General features: G+C 46.3%; 1 protein-coding gene across 6 annotated transcripts in view; it reads left to right on the forward strand.

The window, feature by feature from the left end:
* The first annotated feature begins 10,626 nt into the window (after positions 1–10,626).
* Positions 10,627–11,925, forward strand: part of SNX11 (sorting nexin 11) — a 9,530-nt gene continuing 8,231 nt past the window's right edge. The window contains exon 1 of one of the 6 annotated variants that reach the window (XM_055083403.1): positions 10,627–10,729. In XM_055083403.1, coding sequence (XP_054939378.1) covers positions 10,681–10,729 — 49 coding nt within the window. In that variant the 5' untranslated portion in view covers positions 10,627–10,680. Of the gene's footprint in view, positions 10,730–10,764; positions 10,776–11,925 lie in introns of those variants that run through there. The other 5 variants (XM_007109426.4, XM_007109427.2, XM_007109429.4 and 2 more) reach the window with 5 other exon arrangements.

Here is an 11,925-nt window from a genome sequence, read left to right on the forward strand (position 1 = left end):
TCTGAATATAGCAACAATCCATGAAAAATCTTCATCTGAAGTTTTGGAAAAGGGGTAAAGTACTGCTCCCTTCGTATTCAAATTTTCCAGCAAGGACAAGCTGGATAAAAAACTTAAGAGCCCAAGGAAAAAAAAAAAAACTCACAATCTCATGAACTTTTCCACTTTCTCTCTCAACCTCCCACACCGTCTCATAATCTCTCACTAAGTTAACTTCATTCCTTAAATATGAACTCATCTACACATTTCTACAATTTCACCGCAGTGAAATTGTGACCAGCAACAATCTCAGATAAAAACTTATGGAACTAATTATGAATCAAAGCAAGAGCTGCACTTGGACTTTTTAACTCCCTAAAGGAATAAAGGAGTGAAGGTAGTAGAAAACCTGGAAAAGGGAAGAAAGTGTGTTCCATCTTTTCTTCACACATTATTCTTACTGCCGATCAACGAGGAAGCAAGGGGTGGTCAGTTTCCCCCTTTTCTTCTTCACACCTCACAGAAAATGCTCTCGGGACCTCCGCCCCACTTGCCCTGACAGCTTCTCCCCGCCCCCCCACCCCGCCCCCCAACCCAAGCCAAGCCAGGCAAATACTACCCCTCCTTCTAGCCCCTTCCTCGATTTATTCAACAGATCTCTTCCCCCAGTAGCACACTTTGGGCCGCCCGACCCACCCTTACAATTTCCTCGAAGTTACCGTTCCCCAGCCCTGCAAGCGGAATTCCTCTGGCAGCCCCGGCTGGACCCGATATTCTCAGGTTACATTTCTAAACCTCGGGTCTCGCAGTCGTCAACGCTCCCTACGCTTGTCCAAGCATCCAGGCTGCCCCGTCCGTCCCCTTCCCATTTACCCAGTGTCTTCTCTCCAGCCCAATCCCGCAGCCGCCCACCCAACCCAAGGAGCATTGTCTTGGTGTACCCAGGCCCGAAGAGCGACCCGCAAGTGCTCGGCCCACCCAGAATCGCTTCAATTTCTGGCTCAGGAGACGCCGCCCCGCCCTCTCCATCCTTCTCGCGCCAGTCGTCCTACTCACTGCGCCCGGCGGAGGGCTCGGCGCGGGAAGGGCGCGGGATTCGGACGCGCTCCCCGCTCCCCGCTCCCGACCTCCGCCGCGAGCGCGCGGCCCCTCATCCAGGGATCCCGCCGCCGCCGCCGCGCGCCTCCCCCCCGCTTCCCCGCCTCTAGCGGGCTCTTCACCTCAGAGCAGCGCCCACGAGCCCGAGAGGAATCGGTGCCGCGCTACTGGCGCGTCTTGTCGGGCCGGCCAGGGGAGTGGCGACCAGAAAAGCAACAAGCCGGTTGACCGCGGTTGAGCCCCTCACTGAAGCGGCGTACCGCAGGCCCCAGCCAACGGCCCTCCCCTCAGACGAACAAAAGAGCCTCGCACTCTGCGCTGCCCGCCGCCCGCATCGCGCAGGCGCGACGACCCGCCGCACAGCGCTATGGGACTCGGAGTCCGTCCCAGACTACAAGACCCGAAGTGCTGCGCGCCTTCCACGGCTCCACGCACAGTTTGCGAGGGTTTCGAGTTTTACTTAGTTCTTCAGTAGCTAGTGCCGCCGAAGCAACTGCAGTTTAGAAAGCTGCAACCTAGAAAATTAAAACGTGGTTTTACAAGCGAGTCTGATGCTTGGTCTGAAATATCACCACTTCTGGACAGTAGTTCACATCCTTGAAAATTTTGAATCTTAGAACAGGTTTCTCACCAGATCTCTATAAGGCTCCTACTTCTCGCCGTTGAGATTACAGTACTTTCGTTTCGAGGCCTTCCCTGACCCCTTAGGCTAGATTAGGTCCTCCTGGTAGGTGTCATCATGGTATCTCATTGGCTGCACCAATGGGTGGCTTTAGTGCCAAAACCCCCATTATCCATGAACACCCCTCCCTCACCCAGCCTCCCCAAAGAAACACAGAAATAGGCAAAAAACCACGTTTCTTATTCTTTGAGACAAGTGTTCTAGTTCTTCTAATATCAACTAGATTGCTGTCCCCAAACCCGCTCATGTGGAAATTCGGTCTCATCGTAATATTCACCCCACTTTATTGTCATGTCTGTCTTCTCTCTTGGACTCAAAAACACCACTCCAGTAAGGGCAGAAACCTTGGCCCAGTACAGCCCCTAGCATACAGTAGTCAATCCCTAGCATACAGTAGTCAATCAGCACTTGTTGACTAAATGATTAAATGAATTAATATGTTCTTCTCCTACCTGACAGAAAATGTAGGTGATCAAGATTTCCTTCGTCTCTTTTCTTCACATCATATTAGTGGGGTTTTTCGATCTCCCCCCCTTACTCTACTTTTCCTTATCCAATCAGGAACGAAATAGAACTTCTACCACCAAGGTGACGTTTTCCCCCTTACCTGGAATTCAAACATCCTCCTAATCAGAGGGAAAGGAAAAAGGCAACTAGTCTACTACACTCCACCCCAGAATGCGGGAGTCTGCATTTATATAACAGTTTTGCTGAGCCAGGTACTGTGCAGGATTCTGGAGAATTGCCATGTAAGAAACCCAGCCCAGCAATATCATAAAAGAGTTTTGCTAAAAGAGCTGTGAGAGCAGAGAAGAGGGCAGTTCTTCTTGAGACATTTTTGGGTTGGGTGTCCATGAAGAGGCAAAAATTCATCTATTCATTCCCTCCTGAAGTGCCCTATTCTGTTTTTAATAATTTTAATGATGAGAAACTTAGTTGTAATACTACTAGCTACTAGTTAGGAATTTTGTTAAGTCCTTGATTAATGTTATTTAATTCTGACATCAACCCCGGGAGATGGAATTGCTATTTCCATTTTGCAGAAAGGTCTCAGAGGCTGTGTAATCTGTCCAATGGCATTAAGCAAGAAAGTGTTGGAATCAAGATTTGATGTTATTTCTAACTCCAAAACCATATTTCTGCCTGCATAAAATGCTGTTACCCCCAATTCTTCATACTGAGCTGAATTCTGCTTCCCCATGTAAATGCCACCTATTTCCTTACTTCTGGCTTCTGTAGCAGCACACAGTTCTCTTCTGTTAACCTAATTCCTCTTTCATATTGTACTTCTAGTATTGAAATTCCACCTTCTTGTTCCTTAAGTTCTCTCTTTTCTAAGCTAAATGTCACCATTTTCTTAAACTGTATATCATAGGACAACAGTTTCAGATCTAGCACATCTAGTTTGTTAAATTCTGCCTCTTATAAGCATATTTCAAAGTAGAGGGAGCCATCATGGCCCTAGTGCTCTACATCATTCTTGAATTAAGGGAGTCAAAGGTCACCTCTTTTTAGGTAGCAGAGCGACACCGGTTTATGCTAATCTGCAATCAACTAAGAGCTCTCTTGTTAATCATCTGTTCTGGAATTCTGCCAGGGATGGATGTCAAACTCTCAAGCCTCCAAGTTTCTGCATTAACAAAATCTTTTTTGAAAGTCTTTTGGGATTAAATGGATTTAGCTCTTTTCTCTTCCCATAAGAATGATGACATTTCAAACTATTCAGACCTTCAGGGTTTCTTTGCTTTCTAAGGGTAATGGCAACTCAGTCATAATGATCTTGCTCAAGACAACATTCGAAGTGACATTGCTCATGCCTAACAGGAAATATGTCTGTCATATGAAGTTTCCAAAATCACAGGAATGAGAAGAAAGGAGGAAGTGTGATGTTGCAAAAAAGAACAAGGACTTGGTATCAGGCTGCACTGGATTCAATTCTGTCTCTATTATTTGCCTGCTGTGTAACTTTGGACAAGCCGCTTAACTTCTTGAGCCTCAGCAGCTTCCATGAAAATCTAAAATATGAAAGTATTATTTAAGACCTAACATGCAGCATTTCTGTAGGATTAACAGTAATGTGCAAAGGGAATGGCACATAGCTGGCCCTCAGTACACAGTAGTTTTATATATATATATATATTTAATTTGTATTTATTTATTTATTTTTGGCTGTGTTGGGTCTTCGTTTCTGTGCGAGGGCTTTCTCTAGTTGTGGCAAGCGGGGGCCACTCTTCATCGCGGCTCGCGAGCCTCTCACTATCGCAGCTTCTCTTGTCGCGGAGCACAGGCTCCAGATGCGCAGGCTCACTAACTGTGGCTCACGGGCCTAGTTGCTCTGCGGCATGTGGGATCCTCCCAGACCAGGGCTCGAACCCGTGTCCCCTGCATTGGCAGGCGGATTCTTAACCACTGTACCACCAGGGAAGCCCTCACAATTTGTATATATCAAATTTTGCTTATCCATTCATCTGTTGTTAGGCACTTGGGTTGCTTCCAGGTTTTAGGTAAACATGGGTGTACAAATATCTTTTCCAGACCCTGCTTTCAATTATTTTGGTTATATACCCAGAATTGCAATTGCTGGATCATTGGTAATTCTATTTTTAATTTTTTGAGGAAATCCATACTGTTTTCCAGTGGCTGCACCATTTTACATTCCCACCAACTGTGCACAACAGTTTCAATTTCTCCATACCCTCACACATTTGTTGTCTTGTTTTTTGTTTTGTTTGATAGCAGCCATCCTAATGGGTATGAGATTCTTTGTTTCATTTTGACTACTACTTGAAATTCTATTGTTAAAGATTTTTATTCATTTGGGGTTAACAAGCATTCTCTTTTAAAAGGCAAATATACTTAAAAGCGATCTGTCTCTCTTACCTCCCCTGGTCAGTCTGATTCTCATGTGACTTCCAGGTAGTAACTGGACTCTAATTACCTATACTTCTCAAATCATGCACCTATAGCCCTGACACTGATTGGTTTTTCTCACGTGAGGGATTGCTGCTTGGAGTGCTGTGATTTGCTAGCATTTCAAGTGCAACAAAGATGGGCCCCATTATCAAGTATTAGAAATTAATGTTGAAAAAATGAGCCAGAGATGGGGCACTGCCTATTTGTGAAACCTATATTTCATTAAAGTTATTTAATGAATTTATTTTAAAACACTTATTGAGTCAAGCTCCAGCAGATCTGGGTATTTTCCTATTTGGCTCACTGCTTTACTTTTAATGCCTAAAATAGTGCCTAGACCATAGAAAAGGCTCAATAAATGTTTGTTGAATGAGTGGATACATTCTACAGATATATTCTGTGGTTCTCCAAGTATAGTGCACACACTCTGGGAGTGCCTAAGGTGGTTTCAGGGAGTCTGCATGGTCAAAACTATTTTCATAATGATATTAAGACATTATTTGCTCTTTTTCATTGTGTTGGTATTTTCACTGATTGTGTAAAAGTGGATGAAACTGCTGGCATATTAGGATGAATCAAGGCAGTGTGGCACCAACTTGTACTATACTTGTATTCTTTCTTTCTTTCTTTCTTTATTTTTGGCTGTGTTGGGTTTTCATTGCTGCACGGGGCTTTCTCTAGTTGTGGTGAGCGGGGGCTACTCTTCGTTGCGGTGTGCGGGCTCCTCATTGTGGTGGCTTCTCTTGTGGTGAAGCACAGGCTCTAGGCGCTGGGGCTTCAGTAGTTGCAGCACGCGGGCTCAGTAGTTGTGGCTCGCGGGCTCAGAGTGCAGACTTTTAGTAGTTGTGGTGCACGGGCTTAATTGCTCTGTGGTATGTGGGATCTTCCGGGACCATGGCTCGAACCTGTGTCCCCTGTGTTAGCAGGCAGATTCTTAACAACTGTGCCACCAGGGAAGTCCCTATACTTGTATTCTTCACTGCCACACCTAGGCAGTAAAAGAATTAAGAAGCCACTTTCACTTAAGACTATCCTTTTTTTTTTTTTTTTTTTTTTTTTTGCGATACGCGGGCCTCTCACTGTTGTGGCCTCTCCCGTTGCGGAGCACATGCTCCGGACGCGCAGGCTCAGCGGCCATGGCTCACAAGCCTAGCCGCTCCACGGCATGTGGGATCTTCCCGGACCGGGGCACGAACCCGTGTTCCCTGCATCGTCAGGCGGACTCTCAACCACTGCACCACCAGGGAAGCCCTATCTTTTTTTAAAAAAATTAATTAATTGATTAATTAATTAGGTTGTGCCAGGTTTTAGTTGCGGCAGGCAGGCTCCTTAGTTGCAGCACTTGGGCACCTTAGTTGTGGCATGCAGTCTCCTTAGTTGTGGCATTCGAACTCTTAGTTGCGGCATGCATGTGGGATCTAATTCCCTGACCAGGAATCGAACCCAGGGCCCCTGCATTGGGAGCACGGAGTCTTATCTACTGCACCACCAGGGAAGTCCCACTTAAGACTATCCTTGATGAAGCAGTACAAATGATTAATTTTATGAAATCTCTCTCCTAGAGTATGTGTCTTTTTAATGTTCTATATGATGAAATGTGACATGTACATAAAGCACTTCTGCGAATTACTGAAGTATACAGTTGTGCAATTGTCTGAGATGTGTGAAATGAACTAGCTGCTTTTTTTCATAGAATACCATTTTTGGGGAAAGAATGACAAAAACTATGGTTATTTGACTTGGGTATTTGAATGAAATGAAACTACCACTTTAAGGAAAAGAAAGTATTTCTGCCAATGATAAAATTTGAGCTTTCAAGCAAAAATTATAATTTTGGAATATGTGCTGAAGGGGAGCAGAATATGCCACCCCTAAATATGGTACTTTGGCATGTGGATTATTTTGAGCTGAAGGCAGTAACACCCAGCAGACTTAGGAAAAACTTTTACCTGTCCCTAACTACCTAATAGAATTTAGATACAGGGTCTGTATCAGAAAAAGAGCTACGACCAGAGATAACTTTTTTATCTGAAAGACTTACCAGCATGGTTGGGCAAACCTCTAATTACCAAACATCTGCTCTTCTTCTAGTCCTGTGAATTGCCCTCCCCCTTTTGAAGCCCCAGGCCCCTATCCCAGTCTTCAGCTAAGGATGGCATATAAGTCTCAATTGCCTAACTTGCCCTTGGGTCTCATTTTTATGGAGCTCCCCTAAGTACGAAATTGTATTTTCTCCTGTTAATTTATCTTACTTCAATTTAATTAGCGGACCAGCTAAAAAACCTAGAAAAGAAGGGAAAACTTTTCTGATCCTACAGGAAAATGTGGTATCCAGCAGTGAGTTTGACGGCTTGACAAGAGGGATAAGATCAGTGATGATTTTAATAAATGTGATTTTAAAAACACTGAATAGGGACTTCCCTGGTGGTCCAGTGGCTAAGACTCCATGCTCCCAATGCAGGGGGCCCGGGCTCGATCCCTGGTCAGGGAAATAGAACCCGCATGCCGCAACTAAAGATCCTCCACGCGGCAACGGAAGATCCCCCATGCCACAACTAAGACCCGACGCAGCCAAATAAATAAATAAATATATGTTTAAAAAAGAATCTACCATTTTTTGAGTTTTGCTAGTATCAAATAAGAGTATCCAGAGGCCCTGCTTGGGTCAGCACTGAGCTGCTTTAAAGCAGCTCAAGCAGCTCTCGCAGCTCTGGCCATCAAAACACACTTTTGCCCGGCCATAGCATATTGCTCTGTCTCTGCCGACGGTCGAGAATTAAGCGCTCCCCCGTGTCACGATGGAAGAAGCGAGGAAGACCGCTGTCCAGATGCAAAGCCCTATCAAGACTGAATGGAATTCCTGCTGTGTCCTTTTCACCTATTTCCAAGGGGACATTAGCAGCTAGCAGCGTAGTGGACAAACACGCCTCCAGAGCTCTGGGCAATGTCAAGAGCCCACAGGGACTGAGCCCTTCCAGCCAGAGTGGAGATGCGATCCTGAGGAATGTTAAGGAAATCTATTTCCCCCTTGATGGCGGACCTGCCAGTACCAGCCTTGCAGTTGAAAAAAGCCAGCCTCCAGAGAGAAGAAAAGATCTGTTCTTTTACTGAAAACTTCGGTGTGAGGAAGGGAATTCTTTTTCCCAAACCTGCTTATGGTTTTCTACTGTGAATCTATACGGTCTAGAGACATCTCTTTCTGCCACGAAAGAGCACTGAGTCCAGAGCAAGTTTCTGTTCTCCCTGAAATTCTATACTTCTCTTCCTTGGCACCTATGCCCCGCAGCAGGGTTTGTTTGTTTGTTTTTTAATAAATTTTTTAATTAATTAATTAATTTATTTATTTTTATTATTTCTTTTGGCTGCATTGGGTCTTCGTTGCTGCGCAGGGCTTTCTCTAGTTGTGGCGAGCGGGGGCTACTCTTCGTTGCGGTGCGCGGGCTTCTCATTGTGGTGGCTTCTCTTGTTGCGGAGCATGGACTCTAGGCGTGCGGGCTTCAGTAGTTGTGGCACTCGGGCTCCATAGTTGTGGCTCGCAGGCTCTAGAGAGCAGGCTCAGTAGTTGTGGCGCATGGGCTTAATTGCTCCGTGGCATGTGGGATCCTCCCAGACCAGGGCTCAAACCCGTGTCCCCTGCATTGGCAGGCGAATTCTTAACCACTGCGCCACCAGGGAAGTCCCTGTTTTTTTTTTTAAACTTGTTAAGTGAATCCTGAGCATATGAGATGGTTAAAAGAGCTGCTCAGGGGTGGGGAGCATAGAGGCTCACACCCCCTGCACCGACTGCCCTCCTACTTAGAAATCAGCCACCATCAGTGGGGTCTTCCACATCAAGACTGACCTTGTGGTACCCAATGGGGTTGTCCCCCTCTTCCAACTGAATAGAGATTCCAGGAACAGCCTGATGCTTTCTAGCCCTAAGCAGACTATGGCTAACTTCCCTCTTGCCTCTAACAAAAAGCAAAATGGAAATGGGGTGGGCAAGACCCACTGAGAGTGGCTGGAGGCTAGACTCTCCCTGCATTCTCCAAGTTTGGAAGAATGCTGAAAAGGTCTCTGGCTGGCCCTAATGAATGAGATACTTTCACTCGGAAAATTTGATCCCTCAATTCCAAAAAAGTGATTCCCAATGAAATGGCTGAGCAATCTGAGAAGTAACTTCTTGCAAGTTAGTAAACAAACTGCCCCATCCCAAGTGGGGCCTAGAGTAAGTTCTGTATCCAGAACACTTCTTAGATGAGTTTCATGACTTCCTGGCTGCCCTCCCTCTGAGGAGGAGGACGCTGGCACCCCACACCTCACAGGTGCTCGTGCTCACCCGACGGCCTTCTGCAGGGGCCCACCCGACTGCCATCACCACGGAACCTTTCCTGTAGTTCTTCCACTGTTAGTAGCATCTGGGAAACAGTAACTTTCTTTTCTGCACAGAACCGTTGGGGCCACCTGTGTGGATACCCACGGCATCTCACACGAATTGGAGGTGAAAGGCATGGCTGGCTCCAAGACTTGGCAGCAGGACCTTCCCTCAGATCGTTCCAGATAAAATGACAAATTTCTCCAAACTCCTTCATCTCTCCAATCTGGTAGACAGCCTGGTGTCCAGTGTGAGCTTGGTACTTACCCCTGGCAACCCCGAGGCCCCTGCCGTCAACGGTCCCCATGCACACCCCACTTGCTCCCATGTAACAGTTCAGAGGGCGACTAATAATATGATATTTTTGGATTAAAAAAGAAGAGTATCCACAATTATCAGAGAAGGCGAAAAATACTTCTCCCTTTTCTGGCCATGTATCTGTGCGAGACCAGATTTTCTTCATTTCCTAGTCCAAAACAACAGCATAACAGAGCGAATGGGGAAGCAAACGTGAGAATCCAGCTGTCTTCTATTAAGCCAAACATAAGAGATTTGAAAAATTGTAATGTAATGCCACTCTACTCAATTTTGTTTTTGGAAAGTGTAGTTATATTTCATAAAACATATTATGTTCACATGTAATGGTTAATTATTAGTTTTAGGAGAATTAATAAATGTTTTTTAATTTCTCAATTTAAATTTCTAATCCGGTGAACATCCCACATAAACAAAAGTTCTTTGGTGTCCTTAATCATTTGTAAGAATGTAAAAGGATCCTGAGACCAACACGTTTGAGAAAAGCTGCTTTGTGGTACTTGCACCTTACCTTATGAACTAGCTCCACCTTATAGAAGAAGAAATTAAGACATAAAGATTCAAGACCAGTTTAAGGCCACATGGTCAGTGTAGTGCTGGGTATTGTACCCCGGTCTTCTAACTCCAGAGCTTGTATTTGTGACTATAACTTTTTCCTTGAAATTACCTTTGCTAAAATTATCTTTAAGCAGATAGTTAAAAGACATTTCAACAACATTAAATAAAAGTCTTCATCATAGTCAACGGGTATTTCTTTCTTATTAAGTAGCTGCACGATCCTTCCTTAGGCTTGTATCGCAAGTGAAACTGGTGATTGCCAGACCGTCCTCAGTTCGGTTTTTGTTCGGACAATCTGGTTTCCGAATCTGAGCTGGCGTCCCCTTGATAACTCCGCCGGGGAACTGGAAGCTACGGGTTCCAGTTCCCCGGGGACTCTCTCCAGACTTCGCGAGGATTCCACGCTCAGAGCCCTCCCACGCTCAGCACCATCTCTGCCCTCAGACCCACTTTAGGACCTCTAGGGACGCTTCCTGGCCGCTGATTGGCTGGGCCTGACAACAATGGGAGGGACGCGGCTCCGGATTGGACGTCAGAGTCCCTTCTCCTCCCTCGCCCGCGTCCACCGAGCAGCGTCCCAAGTGAGAGCGGGATCCGGACTCCAACCAGGGCCTGGGCGGGGTTGAGCGCTCCGCCCCGGGAGCGGGGCTGCCACTAAGAGCCCGGGCCTGCGGGGGCCGGGCGTCCTGGGCACCCGAGATTGGCGTGCCGGCAACCTTCTCCCGTCGTGCACCGGGGCGCCGGCCGCTCACCCGGAAGGAGAAGCCTAGAGTCTTACTGTATGGTGGGGCACTGGAGGTGTCGCTGTGTGGAGTGGGTGCTGCTCTCAGGTGAGGGGGCGTGGGCCGGGCCGCGGGGAGTGGGTGCTGCTCTCAGGTGAGGGGGCGTGGGCGCTACGCTCAAGCTGCGGGCTTGAGCGTCAGCAGTGGCGCTTAGGGTGGCGACCTCTCTGGCCATCCTAGGGAACGAGCAGTCTCACCTCCTGGGATGAAGGCGGGTGCTTACTTGGGATCCAAGGAAGGAAACCCGGCTTTTACATTTATTTTTAAAGTATAAAGCATCTTTCCTTCCCACTCCTCAAGCTTAGTAGGCAAAGGGGAATAAGGACCACGTGGCCTTTTTGCTCCTAGTTCGTTAGGAATACGGGGTGGGGGTGTGTGTGTGTGTGGCCGGAGTAAAAGAGTTTGGCTACATTTACCCAAACACTAGGACTAGGAGTAATGGCAGGTATTTTACGGGGACACAGAAGGCTCTTGTGCTAGATTGTGGTTGCCTTTGTTACTTAACCTGCAAGTGGAAAGACTGGCAAGTTACATATGAACAAAAGAATGGAGCAAAGAATAGCTGAGAATAGGCAGAGCTTGGTCAGACAGGGGAGCTGCTTCTACCACCTGTGGGTGTTTCGGAAGGAGAGCTTTTTGAGTTGCCATCTGGCACCAAAGGGCTGAAGAATGAGTAAGAAAGGATGGGAGTCTCGGTGGCTCAGTATAAAAGTTATCACCTGTCACCTGATTTGTTTTTTTAACATGTCTCTTTAAGTAGTTTAAATGGGAGTGAAAATGGTGGAACTAAAGCCTTGAACTGCTGCCTTGAGTTGTTTAGACATAGGAAAGCTTTACAAGGAATCTACTTTGTAAACAGCAAACAGCTGGATTTTACCCGGAGATACTGGTGCTGGTACAGGTGGAAAAAGTAAAGGAAACTTCAGATGTGATTGAAAGGGCCCAGGAAATGTAGCTAGCGCCGAGTGAGTTGCATAAGTAGCTGAGAGGATCACTGACTCTATCCTTAGTTGGATGACACATGATGCATCTCCCAGATCGTACTGCTAAAATTAAGAACTTCCTCCTTCCCCTCCAAGGGCAGAAATGAGCTTCATTTCCTCCTGAGGAGTGGCATCTACAGGGAGGAAGCTGATGGAGAATAGTAGTTGCTAGAAATTATTACTTGAAGTGTAGGTTTTTGTGTTTGTTCCATTGTTTTTTTTTTTTTTTTTTTTTTTTTTTTGTGGTACGCGGGCCTCTCA

This window comes from Physeter macrocephalus, unplaced genomic scaffold, assembly GCF_002837175.3.
Source record: "Physeter macrocephalus isolate SW-GA unplaced genomic scaffold, ASM283717v5 random_1746, whole genome shotgun sequence".
Taxonomy (NCBI): domain Eukaryota; kingdom Metazoa; phylum Chordata; class Mammalia; order Artiodactyla; family Physeteridae; genus Physeter; species Physeter macrocephalus.